We start from the raw sequence: 20,970 nt of genomic DNA, 5'->3' as shown, positions 1-20,970 counted from the left end.
GCCAATGGTCTTTTCAGAAGCTCCTTTACATCTCTAGATGTACATGCGTTTCTGGGTGTGTGTCTAAACAGAGCTACAGAAAGACTCCAGTGGTTTAAAGAACAGCATTTGTTTTAAATTTAACCCGTTAAGGAAGTTGGCTGTACACTCCATTTTTATCCATGTTCCACTGCACTTCAAGTGTCCTTTGTGCTGCCGCAGCAGTGTAAATAAGAATCAAGCCCTGTGCTGATAATGAAGTGGCTCATCTTGTCTAGCGAGGAAACTTTCCTCAAGAGCTTTATTGTGGTCAGGGAATGCTTACTGCCCTGTCGTCTTGTGCTGTTATCTGGTTGACTCTGGGGGTTGCGTTACGGGCAGTTATGTAATTCAGTCTCTGGACCTTTTTGTCTTTCAGCACTCGGTTACCCAAAAGGCAAAGATCGCTAACAGTATAAAGATGAAATGTACTACTTCTTTAATCCTTTTTTTAAAAAATACAATATACCAATCAGTTCACACTAAGTGCAGTGTCCGAAAGCTTGAGTCACACAGTCACGTAAGGTCTTTATTTCAGAAGATTTTTCTACCAGTATTAGCAAATTGCTCTGAAATGACACCATCATGAAGGCTAAAAGCCTTTCCTGTCATGAGCCCAATTTTCCAATCGCCTATGCAGAATAACCCGCTTAGGAGGAGCATTTGGCCCTGAGAATTTCTTTTCTCTGCTATGGTTTAATCCTGGTTATGCCATGTTGTTTTAGCTGTGTTGATCCCTTAATCCTGAATAATAATTTGAATTAAGAATGTTTCTTCTGTGGGGATTTCTGTGTGGTGAGAACTGTACTTGTGAGCATAAGCAACCTACAGATTTTTCTCTTCTTTTTCCTGCTTTGCCTACTGGCTCCTGGGGAGGTCAGTGCAATTAAAGTCTGTAGGGATACACGCTGTCCTGTAATTTCACTTTTGTAAAATGATATGTTTCTGAGGGCTCGTGATGATATGGACAGAGCGTCCCTTGGGTAGGGCGAATTAGGGCGACTGCTCCGGGCCCCACACTTTGGGGGGGCCCTGGGGGCTGGTGCCATTGGTCCCAGAAGACATAGGTGCGGGAACTAGGGGTGCACGGGATGCTGCAGCACCCCTGGGGTCCGGGCTGCCAAACCATTGTGCCCGGGGTCCCGGCTGCTGCCCCGAGCCACCCCACGCCCGGCTCAGCCGTCCACGTTTTGGTGCAGCGAGTCCCTTGCCCCCTCCGCCGTGGCGCTATGGCCAATGGTAGCCCCGCGGTGGGCGCTGGCAACTGCCAGCAGCAGCAGGCAGCCTAGCACCAGGCCGGATTCATCCCGCCAGCCCAGTCACCGATGCAGAGCAGGGCCTCAAAGCCGGCGGGGGCTGATTTGTCCCGGGCCCTGCACCCTCCTAGGGACGGCCCTGGATATGGAGGCTAGGAAGTTTTTTTGTAACTGTTAGAGAGCAGAGGAGGTGGATTGGTTCATGGGCAAGAGTCTTAGAATTTGGGGAAGCAGAAATACTTCTTAAGGGCTTTACAGAAAGGGGAAATTGATGGTGTGTTTCGGGGGCGGGGGGAAATCTGCTTGTCAGTTAAATCTATTAGACCGTGGACGTAATGCACCACGGGAAGTGGTGAAAGCTTCATTGTTCACTCAAGACATTTTAAAACTAGACTGTGTGAGTCACAAGAAAACGTGTTGTAGAGTACATTCTAGCTGGAAGAAGATGAACCTTGAGGACCTTTCCATCTCTACCTTCTGTGGGCCACTAAAATGTAGAACATGGTGGCTCCACTTACGTCTTCATTATAAACCAATTCTGTGCTGGACAAGCTGAATTTCTTGTTCAGGTGGCCATTAAGAATTGTTCTAATTCTTGTTACAAGAAGCTTTCTATCCTGAGTGGTGTTCTCAGCTTGTTAAATAAATGCTGAATGAGAGCTTGCATGTATTGTCTGCAAAACAAAGCAAGGTAACAATTGCGGTTTCTGACTTCAAATGTCCTTGTTGATGTGTGTTTAGAGTTCCCACAGCCCCCTTGCAGACGCTGACCCATTATTCTGAGCGTATGTCATAGGTGCTGCAATGTTCCCTGGACAGCAAGTCTGAGACAAAGTTGGTTTAGGAATCTTAGGGCTTGAATCTGTGGCCTTACTTAGACAAAAAGCCTACTGAACTCACGAAATGGGGAGTGTCCTTGCTCTTGTGGGTTTAACTGAAAACCACAACATTGTTTTATAATGAGCTTCTTGCTTAATTTCCTCCTCTTTAGTATAGTTTTGGCTTCTCCTCCTTCATTCTCTTGCATTGGGAATTCACCTAGAATAGTGGTTTTCAAACTTCGTAGGCTGGATACCTCTTTCTAAATAATGTAGTCTACTGCGTACCCCCATCTGAGATAGAGTCATAATATATCTCTGATTAGATTGCCAAGTCTTACTAAATAAAATGCATTGTCCGCCATTTCCGAATTTTTCTCATGTATGACGAGACTGACATACCCCAGTTTGAAAACCACTGACCTGCAATAATAGCTTATAATGTCAGCCTTCTAAATTGTTACTTTCCATGTGTTGACTAAACTGTATTTTACATTACTAGGGAGCAGAAGCTCTAACAAAGTGTAGTGCCAATGTAGCACGCAATAATATGCAGTGTGTATATATAGGGTCAATATTTTTAGGGTTAAACCTAACCCACTTTCCTGAGTTCCACCCCACGTCTGCATGACAAAATTAGGATTCGATCAGAGAAACTGTGTTTGTTTTGATGGTTTGTTTGTTTTAATTGCCCATGTGCCTGGCTTATTTAATGATCGCCTTATGCCACTGGCCCATCATTCGGCCCAGAGTTCAGATTTTCAGTGTCGGCTGTTACACAGGTTGCAAATAAAAAGCCTTCACCTGGATGTTGTGCATCAGTCACCATCACAATGGAATCACTTCACTCTGGCCACCACCGCCACCGTAGTTCCCTAGACCCATGTGTTACATAAATATTTTCGTTTAAAAATCAGCGCGGCCCTAAATGAAACAATGTGACAGAACTGGCACTGCAAATGCAATTAATGATCCATGTCGAATTGTTCAAGTTAGAAACAGATTTTAATTACGGTAGATTCAAAACAGGAACAATTTTACTTGAGCAAATGTTTCTTGCTGCAGATCATCCTGTGGGGTCGAACCGAGAAGTGCCTTAAGGAAACCACAGAGGAGATTAGAATGATGGGAACAGAGTGCCATTACTTCATTTGCGATGTGGGAAATCGAGAGGAAGTCTATCAGCAAGCCAAAGCTGTCCGGGAAAAGGTTGGTCTGTGTGGTGGATCCAGTGATGGGCAGAGCTTAGAAAATCCCCTAACCAGTGGCAAGTAGGAAACATTCTCTGGCAACTTAGGAAGAAGGGAAGCTCTACATTCTGCCTCTGGCTATGTCTCAAAGACCTGGCCCTGTCTGTTTCTTGCTTTTATGGTAGGGAATAAAGGGCCTGATTCTCCAATGCCATGCGACCTTCCTTTGACATTTATATCTAGGCAAAGAAGTTATGGAGTGCTACCAAATCAGAATTCTCTACCCACTCACACCGGGTGTCCATTTGACACCAATTTTGTACAGAGGAAATATTTACACAAAGTGTAAAGACAGCAGAGAATCAGTCCTGGTAGGTTTTATGCTGGATCCTGACTCTGTATCAAGAAGCTGAGTATGGAAGGAGCAGAGCTAAATAACTGTGAAAGAGCAAATATCCCATCCCGGAGCCAGCCTCTCTTTGCTTGAAATATCTAGGTCAGTGGTTCTCAAACTTCAGCATTGGTGACCCCTTTCACACAGCAAGCCTTTGAGTGCGACCCCCTTTATCAATTAAAAAAACCTTTTTTACATTTAACACTATTATAAATGTTGGAGGCGAAGAGGGGTTTGGATTGGAGGCTGACAGCTTGCGACCCCTCCTCCCCGTAATAACCTCGCAACCCCTGGAAGGGTCACGACCCCCAGTTTGAGAACCCCTGATCTAGGTGATAATATAGGAGTGAGCCTGAATTATAAAATGCAAGTTATAATAATATAATAAGAGAATCCTAATAATAGCCCAACAAAGGCAATTGGCTGTTGGTTTTCAGGGAGCTTCTTTTAACTATACATCTGTCGTTAGTCCTTCTCATGCTTCTGGCCATCTGTCCAGCTGCCTTTCTTCTTTAGAGTATCTCTTTGTAGGGATAAATGTTTTACACCACTTTGGCTTTGTTTTAAAACTGTGTAGAATTTCATTAGTAGCCAAACAACATGCTAGGAAACTGCCTAGAAAGAAGAACCACGGAGAACTCATTTGTGCAAACATTAAGTATCTGTGCTTCAGCTACTTTAAGCTACCTGGGGGTACATTGCAGTAATCATTACAACGCCCCTTATGGCAGGAACTCAGGCTACGTCCTCACTACGGGGGAGGGGGGGGGGGGTTGATTTAAGATATGCAAAAATTTGATGTATCGGAGCTGACTTACCCCGCTGTGAGGACGGCAGCAAATCGACCTCCCCCGTCAACGGCGCTTACTCCTACTTCCGCTGGTGGAGCACAAGCGTCGATTCGGGGATCGACTGTCGCGTCCCGACGAGACGCGATAATTTGATCCCCGAGAGATCGATTTCTACCCGCCGATTCAGGCGGGTAGTGTAGACGTAGCCTCAGAAGAGGCCATGGATTCACACTTTAGTAGAAGGACCAAAGTGACCGCTGTACTTGTGAAAAGAGATGTTCACTGTAACCAATCAGCTGCCCCCCTTTTTCTTTTTGCAGGTGGGTGATATCACCATCCTAGTGAACAATGCTGCTGTCGTTCATGGCAAGAGCTTGATGGACAGCGATGACGATGCTCTACTCAAATCACAACACATAAATACCCTGGGACAGTTCTGGGTAAGATAAGCTCCTGTATCCAGCGTATTCAGACTTGGAAATGAGAGTGACAAATTACAGCCAGTAAACACTTGGCTGCTGCTAGACTTTTCCAAACAATGCTTGGTAAGATCAGCCTGACATGAAAACGAGCCAGGAAAAACAATGTGAAAGGCAAAGGCCAGAGGAGAGAAGTCTGAGGAAAAAATTGAGTTTGACAGATTCCCTCAAATTGATTTCAGTTACTTCTGCTAAAATATCATATTAAAGGCTTCCAGTAATTATAAAGTCTCTGATGCTCTTTTAAACCCACCCTGTGACTTACAAGAAAAACTCTGATTTCCTTTGAGAAATCCCAGGGGCACAAAAGGAGAGTTTCTCAGTTTGATGCACATCTGGAACATGAGAGAAACATGACCAGATGCATGGCTGCATTGTTCATGGAAGAGAGCTTGCATTAAACTCATTCCGTTTCTGATTAGATCAGTTAAAAAATAATATATTTGTGGTGTTCCTCTCCATGTTGAAGTCTTTATCCTAAATAATGTGCATCTGAGCAGATCAGGGCATGATCTTCATGGCCTTTTATTTTGCGCACGGCTTAGTCTTGTGATAGCGCAGGTTTGGTTTGGTTCACATGAAATCAGGTTAACTGAGGCTTTTTGGAACCCCTCACAGAGCAGTGAAGCTCCCTTCACTATGAAGCTGGGCATGAATCATGAAGTTTGAATGGAATTACTCCGCATACCCCTGCACAACTGAAAGCACAATTGGGCCCTGCATCACTAGGCTTGTTTTCTTAGTGGCTACCATTTCTGTTGTGTCTCTGCTTAATGAAGTTTTTTCCCTCTCTCTCTCTCTCTCTCTCTCACTGTTCCTTTACAGACCACCAAGGCCTTCCTGCCACGCATGCTGGAGCTGCAGAACGGGCACATTGTTTGCTTGAACTCTGTCTTGGCCTTGTCAGCCATCCCTGGTGCCATTGACTACTGCACCTCCAAAGCCTCTTCCTTTGCCTTTATGGAGAGCCTGACCTTGGGCTTGCTGGACTGTCCTGGAGTGAACGCTACAACAGTCCTGCCATTCCACACCAGCACAGAGATGTTTCAGGGCATGAGAATAAGGTCAGTCCAAGAGAGACTGGGTAAAACATCTCACTGAAATTAATCAACTGAACATGTTCGTTAACGCCTGGATTTTTTTTAAAAGAGAATTTGATGTCTGATCTGGCTGTGATCAGAGGGGTCACTCTGTGCCTCCTGAAACCATCAGGCTGGTTCTTCTGATTTGCTGGTACACCCCCAACGTGTACACTTCAACTTGCCTTTCCTCTGGGAGGGTGTCTTCCAGGCAGTTGTTTCTAGAGAGAAAATTAGAAGTGACTTTGATGTCCACAGCTGGCTCCCAGTTCAGAGCAGAGCAACCAAACTGATGTCTGAGGTTGTTCCAAGGGGCGAATAGTCCTACAAATTGGGAATCCACACGACAAGTTCCTAGTTCCTTCTTTATTCCTATTGAGGGGCTCAATCCTCCCCCACTGAAATGAATGGCAAAAAGTTCCACTGACAGCGGTGAGGAGAGCACTGGACCCATGCCTGTTCCTATGAACGTTAACCATATTCAAGGGGCTAATGACTAGCCAAATTAACCCTTTGCCAGTGGTGGATCTGTATCTCTTGATATGAATCGCTAACACGGTTTGTGCACCCTCCGCCGTGGTGAATGGTGCAATGTGACGTCGCCGTTGGCAGCTGTAAATCCATGTTCCTGGTATTAAGAGGCATGGGGAGCATCTGTTTTTCGTCTTTCACTGCCAGTAATTTAATCCAAGAAAAAGGCAGGAGAGAGGAAGAGGAGGGAGTGGCCCCTGTTATGGCCTCTTATAGGATGCAGCATATGCTCCCCTCAGCCTTGGTGCCAGCCCAGCTTTGCTGGTTTGGGTAGTGAGTGAGAGGATCAGGGTCTCATCCTCTCTCTGCTCCTCCCTGCCAGTTTTGTGGGGTAGTTGAATGCCAGCAGCAGCTCAGAGAGCCCAAAGACTGGGATTGTACTGCACACTAATTAGGTAATGAGTTTACTTCTTAATTTCTTCATTCAGGTTCCCCAATCTTTTCCCCCCACTGAAGCCAGAGACAGTGGCCAGGAGAACAGTAGAAGCTGTTCAGCTGAACCAAGCCTTCCTCCTCCTTCCGTGGACAATGCATGTACTTGTCATCTTGAAAAGGTAAATATTTCACTTGTGTGTGGCTGCCTGACCCACTCATTTTACCCTTTGGGCAGGGATGGGAGGCAGTCTCGTTTTCTGTCTGCTAAGCCAAATCTCAATTTGGCAGTCGCACAATACAATAATTACCTAGGACCAGATTGTCCCCTCCCACAGAAGCCAGAGGGCATCAAGGATGGGGAGAAAACTTGGCAAGGTTCCGTTTGTAGAGCTGTCTTAAGCTTGTTACATCTGAGTATGCGCCCCCCCCCCCCCCCAATGAGGAAGCAGTTTCAGCCCTCAAAACTCACAGATCCCTGAGATCTGTACTGACCATCCATTTCCAGGAAATGGCTTACTTATTAACTCATTTATCGATTTGATTTTTATTTAGTAAGCCCGTCTCCAGGCTCCAGGAACTATACAAAATGTATAAAATATACACTTCTCATTTCTATTTAGAGACCACTCTTTCTGTAAAGCTATGAGAACATAAAAATGTAAACCAAAATTATTTTTATGTGATCACTTTTTTAAGGGAACTTGAAACTGTGTGCAGAAAGGGAATCCTAGTCTGGCTCCCTGAAATAATTGAGGACAGCACATTTTAAATTTATTTTCTGTGAGCATTGAGACCAGAAACCATCTAAAAATAGAGCTCATCCAATCACAGAACTGAAACAATGCCATGTGACTTATGTCACCAATCACAACTAAATGACACATCCCAGATTTCAGATAGGAAACAAAAGTGAACAAAATTCTCAACATATGTTAAATAACTTTGAATACCAAATAAATCTGAGAAAATCTTGATCAGTTCATGGACACATTACAATCAGAAAAAGAATGGGCATCTGTCAAATATATTATTTGTTATGAATTATGCACTTAGCTTGTCATCGCAATAGAAAACAGGAAAATAGCACTTCATTCATACCAGGACCATGTGATGAAAAAGGTAAATACCTAAACAGATAGATGGGTATTCAGGATAAATATATAGATTGATTCTCAATATAAATTCTCAAGATTTATAACATTGAACAGAATCTTGCAATTTAAGAGATGTAGATAAGAACATAAGAATGGCCGTACTGGGTAGGACCAGGGTTCATTTAGACCAGTATTTTGTCTTCTGCCAATGCCAGTTGCACCAGAGGGAATGAACAGAACAGGTAATCAAGTGATCCATCCTCTGTGGCCCATTCCCAGCTTCTGGGAAACAGAAGCTAGGAATGATGCCTTCTTACAGGTTACAATGTTCTACCAAGTCCTGTTTAGTAAGCTCTCTCTTAGTAGGAGGAGACTCTGTAGCACTTTCTCCTTTAGGGCCAGTCATGCCAGGTTCGGATCAACTTCAGACCCCACCGAAGTTGTTGGAAACATAGCAACTTGCAGGACTGGACCCTTAGTATTTCTGACTGCAAAATTACTGCCCCATGCCACAGTAGTCACCCCATCTTGTGTGTGTGTGTGTGTGTGTGTGTGTGTGTGTGTGTGTGTTTGCACGTCTTCTCATTAGAAGAGATGAAAAGGTTGCACGGTGTGTTTATTTCCTTTCCCTTTGCTTCCTCTGCAGCATTCTCCCTCGGTCAGCACTTGAAGAAATCCACAAGTTTTCTGGAAGCTACACCTGTATGAACACGTTTAAAGGGCGAACATAGACCTGGCCATACTTAGACTCATTCTAAAGTGAAGCCAACACAAGCAGCAAAATCCTGACAAGATTGTGAATCAACGGTCTTGGCTTTTAGCCTGCCTTACTCGCGTGACTTGTGCTGCTCTCAGGCAACCAATTTCTTGCAGGTCATATCCATAGCAACATGACCTTTGCACAGGACCGCATGGCTAGACTGGACTTTTGGGAGGAACAACAAAAATGTTGAGATGTTTGTACAATGTTTAATTCTTTAGAGTCTGATTGTTAAATCTGCTCATAGTTTTAAGATTTAATTGTACCCTTAGGCTGCTCCAACCAGGGCGCAGCACATCCCTCCCCACTCTGCTAACAGGAAGAGCAACTAGTGTTGATTTCAGATCAGCTTATTGAATGAGAATTTTAAAAATGGCTTTGCAGGGTTACTAGTTAAGGGTGTTTATTGGGATCCCACTTTTTCCCCCCTCACTGCATTGGGTGGCTGTACTTTACAACCATTGAAGCCGATTGTTCCTCTAATTCCTTCGGCATCTCTGGAAAGGAGTAAACAGCTGGTCCGTTGAGGGGCCACTCAAGAAGCCTGCGTGTGGAAGGACAACGCTAGCCATAGCAAGTCTTTATTGCTGAACTGGGAGGCTCAGACAGAACAGTGAATAGTGGAAGGTCCCACTTGCCACTGAAATCATGTACAGAAAGTAATGGTCTTTCTGACTATATTTGTTCATTTAGGGTGAAATATAATTTCCTTTTAGCAATAATCCCTAGATTTCCACTCATTTAGCCAGTGTTGGCTTGGAAACAGACTAACCTTAGGGCCTTCCTCGGCACACCCTTATTCACCCAAGCAGTCCTTTCGCCGAGAAATCCCATCGGTCAACCCGCACGGAGAAGTAAATGGAATATGTTCCAAAAAGCAGAAGGGATGTAACGCATGGACATGAAACGTGAAGGTGGGAAGGGCCTGATCTAACACCCATTGGAATCAATGGGGATCTTTCCAATGTCTTATGTGACAGCTGGCTCAAGCCCTAAATGAGCTGAAAAAGGGAGGAAGCCGTGAGGTAGAATTCCCAACTAGACATTCATTTTTTATTATTATTGGGGTTTTTTTTTTTGTACAATACAGTTTCTTTAACAACCAGTGTAGTGCAGCAACACATCCCCATGACCGATCCAATGTGCAGCTCTGAGCGTATTACACATAAGAGAACACAACCGAGGGAGGAATTAATCTTAACTGCAGCAAAGATTGGCCACAGGTGTGATATGCGAGCGCCTCAAGACAAGTGCTTTAAGGACAGTCTTGTGGCTAAAGCACAGGAGTGTGAGTTAGGATTCCTGCCTTCTGTTTGCAACTCTGCCTCAGATTTCGTGTGGGACCCCGGGGCAAGCCACTTCACTCTCTGTGCTTCAGCTTCTCGATCCGCAAAGCAGGGATACCAATATTTCCTGATCTCACTGTTGTGAGGCTCTGTTCCTTAATGTTTGTCAAGTGCTTTGCAGTCCTCAAAATGGTGGGAGCAAAGTGTTGTTTGCTTACAGACTGAGAGGTTACTTGCAAAAATGTAGAGACAAGAGGAAGAATCCACATAATAAAACATCTGTTTCTAGAGGAGATCGGCATTTCGTTGGAAAAGCTGGAAGTGGATTTTTGCATTTGGATGCTCTCGTTGTTCTATTGTGTAGCATGGAGAGCAAAGAACGAGATTTGGTGATACTCAAAATCTGAGGGTCTTCCTTGGCTGGTGTACATCTGCGTAGATTCATCAATGAATGGATTTTGCCAATTGCACAACCTTCGGCAGTGGTGGGCAGTCCGTCGGCCGCATGCGGCCCATCAGGGTCATCTGATGGCAGACCGTGAGACATTTTGCTCACATTGACCGTCTGCAGGCACAGCCCACCGCAGCTCCCAGTGGCTGCGGTTCTCTGTTCCCAGCCAATGGGAGCTGTGGGAAGCCCCACTGACCTAAGGGCTTGTCTGCACTTGAATTCTACAATGGCACAGCTGCACCACTGTAGCGCTTCAATGTAGACACTGCCTATGTTGACAGGAAGCATTCTCCTGTTGGGATAGATAATCCACCTCCCCAAGAGGCAGGAGCTAGAATTCTTCCATCGATCTAGCACGGTCTACAATGGGGGTTACGTTGCCTGAACTACATTGCGACACTGGATTTTTCACATCCCTGGGTGACGTAACTGGGTCAACTTAACTTTAAATTTAGTGTTGATCGGGCTTGAGAGGCCGATTCTGCAAAGAAATTGATCCATGCAGACTCTTTTGCCTACATAGAGTCCCAGAGAAGTAAAGAGGATTCCACCAGAGTAGATCCCTTTGCAGGCTCAGGAGTTTGGGGATCATTATTGCTATGATGGGATCCAACTTCCCTAGCTCTTGGACATTTACCTGTAACTCTGCTTTCCTCCTGAGGTCAGGATCTACAAGCTTTATGATGGCAGCTGCTTTGAAACGGCTTCCGCCCATGGGGTTTTGTATTGATTCCCGAGATAGCTGCGGCTCTGTGGAGAGGTTGCTCCCCTAGTGGGCTCTTGGAGGTCTATTTATTTTCTGAGAAGTGGGAGAATTTGTCAAGAGCTCTAGTTAGTTCATGGGAGAGCCCTTCCAGGGATCTGCCAGGAATACAAAGGTACCATCTGTATTGAGACCCATTTGGGGTGAGGGGGAATGCTGCCCTCCTCCTCCTCTCCCCGTCTAATCCTGTGTATTTTCTCATTATCCAGGATCAGGCATGCCAGCGTTGCAGCTGTAAGAACAAACAGAATTGGTGGAAGGGGGCTTCCCTGCTGGGTGTCTACCCTTAAATTAAAACTTTGTTTTGCGGTTCCATTAGTAACATGCCCATTCAAAGAGGAGGTGAAAGAGATATTCCCACAGACTACGCCGAACCCCGCATCCCTGCCAGTTGATGGACCTGCTCCTTCCCTGCACCCTCAGTGCTGTCTGTTTCTTTCTTATGCCTATGAACAAGTCAAATACCACCCGAGACTCACCCTTCCCTTCCCCGCACACACACACACACCCCTCCCCTCAGGGTCTCTGAGCGGACAGCAGGTCAAATAGCAGTCACAGTGGGGGAGAGGTATGCAGCAAACAGAACATAACAAGGAAAACATTGGCGCTTCGCTTTAGAATTTGAGTTGGACAAGATCCCTCCCTCTGGTGCTAAGAGAAGGAATGTTTTGCGCCTTTATGAACCAGTTTCTTGTTTGGCTGGATACATTCTGAAGACTTTGGTTCACTGAGAGACACCTCTGGAATGCTTGGTAAGGTCTTCTGTCCCGTCAGACATAAGGTTGACATCGGGTAAGCTGAAGGCACGGCTCATGCAGGCATGCTTTGTAGAAGCCTTAAGGCTTTCGCAAAAGAATTTCCGCCCTTCCACTTATTTTAATTTTGGTTTTCCCTGCTCTCTCCACCCTTTTTTTTTTTTTAAAATCCCTATATCATTATTGCACATTTCAGTGCCACCATCTTGTAGCCAGATGTCAAACAGAGGGTCTGGAATAAATCTAAGACAGAGGTATATATTTATTAGCCTGTCGGAGAAGGAGTCGAGATGAGGCTGCGGGAACAGGCCGTCGAGGTCTCCCGTGACATTAGCAAAGCTTTTCAGGTTTTCTCTGCTTGGTCCAACGTGTGACCCAATAGAAAAGTACCCACGGTGCATTTTTCCCCCCTGTGCAGGAAGCTGCTGTTGCCCCTGTTAGAACTAGATTGCTAGGAAAACTTGACACGTTGTCAGACTTGTTCTGTCCTGACTTAAAGCCTGCAGAGTGCCTGGGGTTTAAGTGGGGGCATATGGCAGTGCTGTGTGTTGTCAGAGGCTGGTATTTGCACGGGATAATTTGCAGAGCGGGTGCATGGGGGATGGGAACACTCCCTTGCAAGTGAGGCCAGTGGTCCTCCCCACTTCACATTTTTTAATGAAAAGCCATGCCACTTAGTGCAACCTGGTGCACTTAGAAGCAAAAATATATATAAATAAAAATTGCCCTCTTCAGCCGTATCCTTTGGTTTAGAAGAATCCAGAGAGGAGAGAGAGCTCCCCTCAATGCAATGAAGTCCTGCACCCCCATTTCTTTCTTCCAGTTAAGCAGTGATGGAGACTATCCACACATAGCCCTCCTGGGACTGTAGTCCCTGCCTGGGCGAATGACTGCAGCATTTGCAAATAAAATCTTTTATACTTTTCTGTCATGTGTTAATCCGTGTGGGTGGGAGTGATTAGATCTAGGTTTACAAGCCTTTCAGACTGCTCCCACTACTCCCCCGCCCGCGGTCGGATACTAACAGAAATCGCAGAAAGCAACAGGCCAAATTCAGACTCAGCATAAGCGGGTGCTTCGGCTGTAGTGGGGACACACCTGTGGGAATTTGGCCCAAGGTTATTTTTCTTTCATTGAAATCAAGCTGCTTTTCTGCCTGAAAAAAGGATAACAGGGCAGCCTCGGATCAGCCACTTTGTATTTTCTGGTTTCCTTGCATGCCAGCACTGGCTTTAATAAACTGATTCAAGGTGATAAATATTGTCGCTCTTTGGCTGAGCCTGTCGTAAGCTTTAGGCATCTGGCAAGCTGCTGATGAGGGTAACCTCTTGCACTTTCGGCTGCCAGCGTCACCCAGCAAACAGCAGTTTCGAAAGTGATCTCTTTACAACCACTTTCTTCACCGTGCTAAGACCCACAGATCTGGGTATTTCAGGTTAGAGCCAGCACTGTAAGTCACTGGCAGTAGGAAATGCCCTGCCCCCGTGAAGTTCCCTCCAGTTTTATCTGCCTCCCCAGCGTCGAGCTGTTCCCCGGGCCCTCCCTGCTGCAGGGAAGCTCTCTCCACTTTATCAAATTCCGGACTCATAATTCAGCGCTATAATGTGTCCATCTAACTCCCAGCTGTGTCACAGAGCTGCCCGTGCCTTTTGGGGGGATTGTCCCCTCAGCGCTGCATCGGGTTGTCACCTCTGAGGTACAAAAACCCAGGACATCTGAACCGTTTCATCCGGGAGAGCTACTTCAAAAAAGGGATGATCCTAGGAAAACCTGGACAGGTGGCAACGCGTGCTCCGCTTCCCCTTTGACTGGCACGCCTGCAGGCTTCGGGGAGCGAGGTAGGCAGAGAAAGGCACAAGGAAAGATCTGTCTCTCCTGTCTAGACACAGCCCAGATATCGTCAACAGCAGACAGTGCAGGAAGGGGCCTTTGGGGCCTGCTCTCTCCTCCTGCTTCCCCCTCTATAACAAGCCCCTCCCAACGCAATCCCTGTTCATACCCCAGCCTGCGACCTCCAGGGAAAACACAGCTCTATCGGCCCCATATGGACCCCATACAATAGAAAGGGATAGAGCCTGGGGCAAAGCCTTTCTTGAACCTCACAATCCTTCCCTGAGGTCTGGTCTATACTACCCGCCTGAATCAGCGGGTAGAAATCGACCTCTCGGGGATCGATTCATCGCGTCCCGTCGGGATGCGACAATCGATCCCCGAATCGGCGCTCTAACTCCACCAGCGGAGGTGGTAGTAAGCGCCGCCGACAAAAAGCGGCAGAAGTCGATTTTTCCGCCGTCCTCACAACGGGGTAAGTCAGCTGCAATACGTCGAATTCAGCTACGCTATTCACGTAGCTGAATTTGCGTATCTTAAATCGACTCCCCGCTGTAGTGTAGATGTACCCTGAGAGACGAAGAGAGGGCCCCTGTTGGAAAGACAAGACAGGAAGCCCAGCCTCTTCTGAGGCAAAGCGATCACTAGCCGCTTGGCAGTATCTTTGGAGCAGTGTCTGAGCTCCCGATGAGCCCCCAGCATGGAAGCAGGATCAGAGGGACAAACTCCCAAAGGAGAGCTAAATAAAGAAAATCATCGCTGGTTTCCCCTACTCCACTGAGTGCAGCATGATCTGTGCTGATTTCGCTGTGTGCATATGCTCGCACTCAAAAAGGGGCTCCCTCCTCCGGGGTGGAAGGCCAGCTGTCCGAATTAGAGTTACGGGATCACATAATATATATATATATAATTTAAAAAACAGACATAACCGATGATGTACTCTTTCAAGCAGATTAGTCAGTACTGTGAAACTAGGCTTACGCGGTTTGCTGCAGCCCTGGACAAGCTATAACTATTTATCCTCCTTCGTGTTCCCTGGGATGACATCATGATAAACGATCCCCCGCCACACCTAAAGTCTTTGCTGTCATCCTCATCCACTGCTGTGGTCACCTTCCCCTAAAGATCAGCCTGTTACCTCCGATGACCTCTGTGGGCCACCACATCCTAATGGTCAGTTTACTGTTCCCAGCTGCAGGGTGCTATGTCTCGCCACCACCGCCACCTCCTTCCTGCAGCAGATGGCTGTGGTGTGATGTGGAGGAACAAGCAGGAAATAGGGGGCTTCTTGATCTCCCTTGTCTCCATTTCATAAGGCTGTATGGTGCCTCAATAAACGAGTCCAAATTCAACCTGGCATCACTCCCAAAGATGACCCTGGCTATCTTCTGTGATAGTCAGGGACTCCGCATTTCTAACTGGGAGAACTACTTTACCTGAAAGATTGTCCTCCTCACTGTACAGACCCTTTTCAGGCAGCCAGGGCATGAAAGCTCTCAGGCAGCGTAGCCTAACAACAGAAATAAATAAAAATGAAAGCATTACATGTCACTGGACACCCTCCGCGTGCTTTCACATGCAATGCTCATATAGACGGATGATATTGCAAGAAGGATCCCTCTCAGTCTAAAAACCACATAGACTAAGGAGTTTTCCCTGAAAAAGTTATTGGGACACACATTTGTTTCATGCAGGTACATGGGGCCTTTGTTATTGAGACCAGATGCTCAGGCAAATGTGTTCCCAGTTCTTTTAGTGCTACAGTGGGAAACTTTATGGAAAGCTGAGGCTATTCAGAGACTCATTGGAAAAGTAGATTTACAATCTTGGCTCCTGCCAGACACTGCAGAAAAGAATAAAGATCACATCACAAGTCCCTGAAGTACAACAAGAGAGATTACCACTTCGCAAGTGGTAGCTGGAACAAATCCAGAATGCTAAGGCAAGGTCAGTAGTTGCCCTCAGATGCCTCAGAGCTTTCTGCATGACTCCCAACCCGCCCTCTGCAGAGTTCGACCCCCCAGTTAGTTCCAGGTTCTTTCAGCCTGGGAAAAAAATGGCTACCAACAGCTCTGGCCATTGTCCAGAGGGAGGTACCCTACGGAGCTGTGCAAGACTCACAGACACAATTTTGTCCCATTGCCAAATTCAAGAAGCCCATGGAAATGCCAAGACATGAATGAAACCAGATCTCAGCTCCTTCAGATCAGCATGATCTTGCCCACTCCTCATCAAGGACTGTTCAGTCTTATTTCTAGCCTCAGATAGCAGCACTGTCTGAAACACATGAACAAGTTCCTAGAGGAGGTTCATCTTCATGTCCCTATTCTCACACTTTCTGTATGGATGGTAGGTTTTTTCTTCAACTTCGATCATTACCATTTGACCTGACCAGTGCTCCCAGGATTTCTTCCGGGATCATGGTGGTATTAATATTGGCTTTACAGAAGAAGGAAATTCAATTCTCTCTCTCGAAATGTTCTGTTGCTCAGGGCTCTGTACAGAGAGAGAGCTGAAACAAACACACTGGAGTATCTTGGATTCATGATAAACACAGACATATGGCACCAGGAAAGACAGTCATAAGCCATGTCTGAGGATAAATCAAGGTCTCAAGGTACCAAGGTCTCAGCTCAGAACAACGTTAGCGCATGAAGATGTGCCTAATGGAAAACAAGCAATGTCACAGACACAAAACTCCAATTCTTATTGCAGCCTGTTGGGAATGCTGATCTCATGCACAGACATGCATTACTGAACTAGATTTCATGTAAACCCAACATAGTAATTTCTGTTAGCCCCTCCACATCCCAGCCTAGCACATCTGTTGGGAGCAGTCAAGATCCCATTGCCTAGTCTCTGCTCCCACAACTGTTGAATGCAGAGAATCAGATTTTTCTAAGAGCAATCTTTATGTCAAATGCTAGCTGAGGAAAATGGAGAGGTTGCAAAAAGGAGTACCACATCCCCTCGCTGGCTCATAGTGCTTTACTGAGGTCTCGGAGCACTCTTTCTTCCACGGATGATAGACTTGGTCTGGTAATGACAATCAAGGATAAGATGAACACCAAGACTCATACGGCAGAAGCTGGGTTAAGCAGAGTGGAACCTGCACACAGAGGTTTCCTCACTCATTGTAAGTCATATGATGGACTGGTGATTATCTCTTTGCATCTGGGAACAGCAGCCCATCTCGTGGGACCTGGGATGTGAGGTGATAGATAGTTCTCAGAAATCTGGGAAGGGTCCCTGCTGTAAGTCTTCCTACTTTTTTCACTGCTCCCCAAGACCATACAAAATCTAGGAAGGAGAAAGTGGCAGTGATACTTTTTATGATTTTTCTGTCTGAAGAGGCTATGGTTATCAGGCACAATTAACCTAGCCCTGGCCCATCTGATGACTCTACCTCATAGGAGACTGCTATTGCAAAAAACAATCCTCCCTCCAACAGCAGACAGATTCAAAATGGCTACTTGGACAAAATAGTTATTACTCTCATGGAGCCTAGAAAGAAGTCAACCTAGAATTGATTCTACTGGCTGGAAGAAAGTCCGTGGTTTATCAGCCACATCAAACAAGTGACACATAGCCTTGAATGCCTCTAATGTGGGTTTGTGAGAGCGTCCAAGCAAAAGTTCAAGTCTTTGTACTACAATGTTTTTGGTATGTTCAAGAACACTACGTTTTGTGCAGACCCCAACATTATAAGCTTCTTTAGGACAACGGCCCACAATGTGGTGGAGCACAACCCTGAAATCTCATTCTGGTCTTTATAACACTACCAAAGATTGGCAGGTCTGGTTCTGTCCCCAAGCTGCAAGCAGACTGAAGTACTTCCTGTCATGGCTCTGTGGGCCATGTTACTCGAAGAAAGGAAATCTTTCAGGTAAGCAGGATAAACTTCCCCATGGTTAAAGCCCCTAAAACACATTGCCATTTAGAGCTACGTGATCTATTAATTTTATTTTTTTGCTTAGGCATGAGAATATTTAAAGCACTGAACTCAAGGTTCTGCGCCTATCTCGCTCACAGTCTGGCTGGGTGAGTGGGTCTGGATCACTTCCCCTCTTTGTACGTCAGTGTCCATCTCCAGACAAAATACCTACCTACTCCACATGGGCACAGTGCAACTTTGCCTAGGCACCAGCATGGTGCTAATTTTTTAGCCGAATCCCTATCGGATACCAGAGCGCCCACGCGCTGTGCATTTCTCCTGCAGTGACTTGATCTATAGACAAGCGAAGCCAAACAGGAACCTCGCTTTGACTAAGCTGATAAGAGCCAGGCTGAGTTTACATTAGCTGGGCCTCCCTCTTTGCAGGGTTGACAGCAGCACCGTATGATTTTGTGAAGCCCTGGGTATTTCCCCGCCACGCCTGTTTTCATAATTTTTCCCCTTCCATTTTTTCTCCTTGAGAAGGGCTGTAATTTGAGTGTCTCTGAGTCAGTGTGCAGTGTAAGCAGATTATCCTTCACCTCACCTTCCCCAGAGGCGGTCTCTCATCTGTGCACACCTGTGTACACACCTTAGCATGTGCTAACGTTGCAGCCCAATTTAAATATCTTTGAGTTTAGGCTCCTTTAAAGCACAGAGCGCAAGGAACCAGGCACAAAAGCCTGAAGAGCTAGTGCTGCGTGTGCCACCCAGTGGTGAGGAGCTACTACTTTCTGCCACCAGCCGCAGGACTTGGACCTGCCCCTGGAAAGATTGTTACTCAGAAGAACATGAACTAAACTGGCAAAAGGAAAACATTCAAAGGGAAATCATGCCGCTGGAAGAGATCGAGCCAGTGGCAGTGCTGGAGCGAGTGTGGGCTTAGCATCCACGGCCCTTCGTAGATCAGCACTGAAAAGTGGAGAGGTACAAGCAGTCAAACATACGAATCCTCTCAACTCCACTGGAAATGTGGCGATAGGACATGCCTGGCAGAATTACCAGGGGTATTACGTGATTTATTGACTACACCCTGATGTGAGAGCTCTTTTGCTAACTTAGTAATAAGAGATTTAGGCATGAAAATAAATTACCCGAGGCTGCAGTCAGCACAGTTTGGGGTCAAATCTGAAACATTTTGGGATTCGTGAAAGAAAAACTGATGATGCCTGAAAGTGGGTAGAGCAAACTGGCACATAAAAGAGCCCTTTCCCAGCAAAAGGTGGTGATGATGATGATGATGATGTGTCTAACCCAAAGCTGGTGGACCAAGCCTGCCCTGGAGAACCTCACTACAGCTGGGGGAATTGCTGGAAGTAAGAAATTCAAGTTACAAAATTCGCCCCTTTTTCTGTTTATGAACTATCCTTAAACAGAGGTCAGGTTTTTTTTAAATATCAGAGGGGTAGCAATGTTAGTCTGGATCTGTAAAAAGCAACAGAGAGTCCTGTGGCACCTTATAGACTAACAGATGTATTGGAGCATAAGCTTTTGTGGGTGAATGCCCATTTCGTCAGATGCATGTAATGGAAATTTCCAGAGGCAGGTATAAATATGCAGGCAAGAATCAGTCTGGAGATAACGAGGTTAGTTCAATCAGGGAGGGTGAGGTCCTCTGCTAGCAGTTGAGGTGTGAACACCAAGGGAGGAGAAACTGCTTTTGTAGTTGTTTAATCTTTGTCTTTAAACACAGTCTTTGTTTAATCCTGATCTCATGGTGTCAAATCTGCAAATGAACTGAAGCTCAGCAGTTTCTCTTTGTCCTCAGCTTAAACCTCTCCAACGCATCATCAGTGATCTACAACCTATCCTGGACAATGATCCCTCACTTTCACAGACCTTGGGAGGCAGGCCAGTCCTCGTCCACAGACAACCCGCCAACCTTAAGCATATTCTCACCAGCAACCACACACCACGCCATAGTAACTCTAACTTAGGAACCAACCCACGCAACAAACCTCAATGCCAACTCTGCCCACATATCTACACCAGCAACACCATCACAGGATCTAACCAGATCAGCTACAACATCACCGGTTCATTCACCTGCACGTCCACCAATGTATTATATGTCATCATGTGCCAACAATGCCCCTCTGCTATGTACATTGGCCAAACTGGACAGTCCCTACATAAAAGGATAAATGGACACAAGTCAGATATCAGGAATGGCAATATACAAAAACCTGTAGGAGAACACTTCAACCTCCCTGGCCACACAATAGCAGATGTAAAGGTAGCCATCTTACAGCAAAAAAAACTTCAGGACCAGACTCCAAAGGTGCCACAGAACCCTCTGAGGTTTTTTAAAATTTGTTTGACAAACACTTTCTGTCCTGAATGTTTTTCAGCAAATGAGTTGTTTTCGAAGTGTTCACCATGACTATTGGTATTGGTTTGGATGTTTGTGATCCAGGAATTAATATTCAGCCTGTGGGACTGGTCCGCTAAGTCACATGGGGGTGTTTCTGTTCCCTGGTGCTCATTGCGGAACAGAATTCTCTCTCTCTCTCTCACACACCCACACACACCCACCCCTCAGTACATAACTGAAGGGCCTTCTGTGGCCAAGCAGCAACCATAACAATGCTTTCACATATATTGCACTTTCCAGCCTCAGATCAGAAAGCACGCTACAAAGATAATCGAGTGTTTATAGATGGGGAAACTGAGGCACAGAACCCTTTAGAGACTTGCCCACTGTCACTGACTGACCAGTCTGGGAGCAGCACCCTGGCTTTCTTGACTTCCAGCCCTGTGTTCAATCCCCTCAACTACAGTCGCCTGCTCAATGCCATAATGCGGCAGATCCCCGCTTTTTATTTTTGTTAGTTAACACAGAGTAGAGACTTTAGCAATCCTGTCCCTATTACATGTCCCTTCCAGACCATGATGTGTGGGGGGGTGGAGTGGCGGGGGAAGAGAGAGAGACTAGCTGCTGTGCTAAGCTGACCCAGAAATGCAAAGACTCGGGATTTTGTTATGGAAATGTTTGCTTTGGCGCTCAGGATGCTTTTCTCGTGAACTTTTGTTTTGCATTTTTCCTTAGGATGTGTTGGCTGTTCATTTGTGCTGCACTTGCTGTGAGAAATTAAGCCATCACGTTGGTATTTTCTTTTCTTTAAAATCCTTACAATTCCTTTCAGTCCTGCATGTTAACAGGACA

The 20,970-nt window shown here is 46.0% G+C and overlaps 1 protein-coding gene across 2 annotated transcripts in view; it reads left to right on the top strand.

The window, feature by feature from the left end:
* The window catches only part of DHRS3 (dehydrogenase/reductase 3), a 41,470-nt gene extending 31,104 nt beyond the window's left edge, over positions 1–10,366 (top strand). For both annotated transcript variants that reach the window (XM_034753045.1, XM_034753046.1), the window contains 5 exons: positions 3,158–3,301; positions 4,788–4,907; positions 5,772–6,010; positions 6,985–7,110; positions 8,672–10,366. In XM_034753045.1, coding sequence (XP_034608936.1) covers positions 3,158–3,301; positions 4,788–4,907; positions 5,772–6,010; positions 6,985–7,110; positions 8,672–8,756 — 714 coding nt within the window. In that variant the 3' untranslated portion in view covers positions 8,757–10,366. The remainder of the gene's footprint in view (positions 1–3,157; positions 3,302–4,787; positions 4,908–5,771; positions 6,011–6,984; positions 7,111–8,671) is intronic.
* Positions 10,367–20,970: the final 10,604 nt, after the last annotated feature.

Source organism: Trachemys scripta, chromosome 19 (genome assembly GCF_013100865.1).
Source record: "Trachemys scripta elegans isolate TJP31775 chromosome 19, CAS_Tse_1.0, whole genome shotgun sequence".
In the NCBI taxonomy this organism is placed as follows: domain Eukaryota; kingdom Metazoa; phylum Chordata; order Testudines; family Emydidae; genus Trachemys; species Trachemys scripta.
The sequence above is the reverse complement of the archived record's forward strand: the minus strand, read 5'-3'. Positions and strand labels throughout refer to the sequence as shown.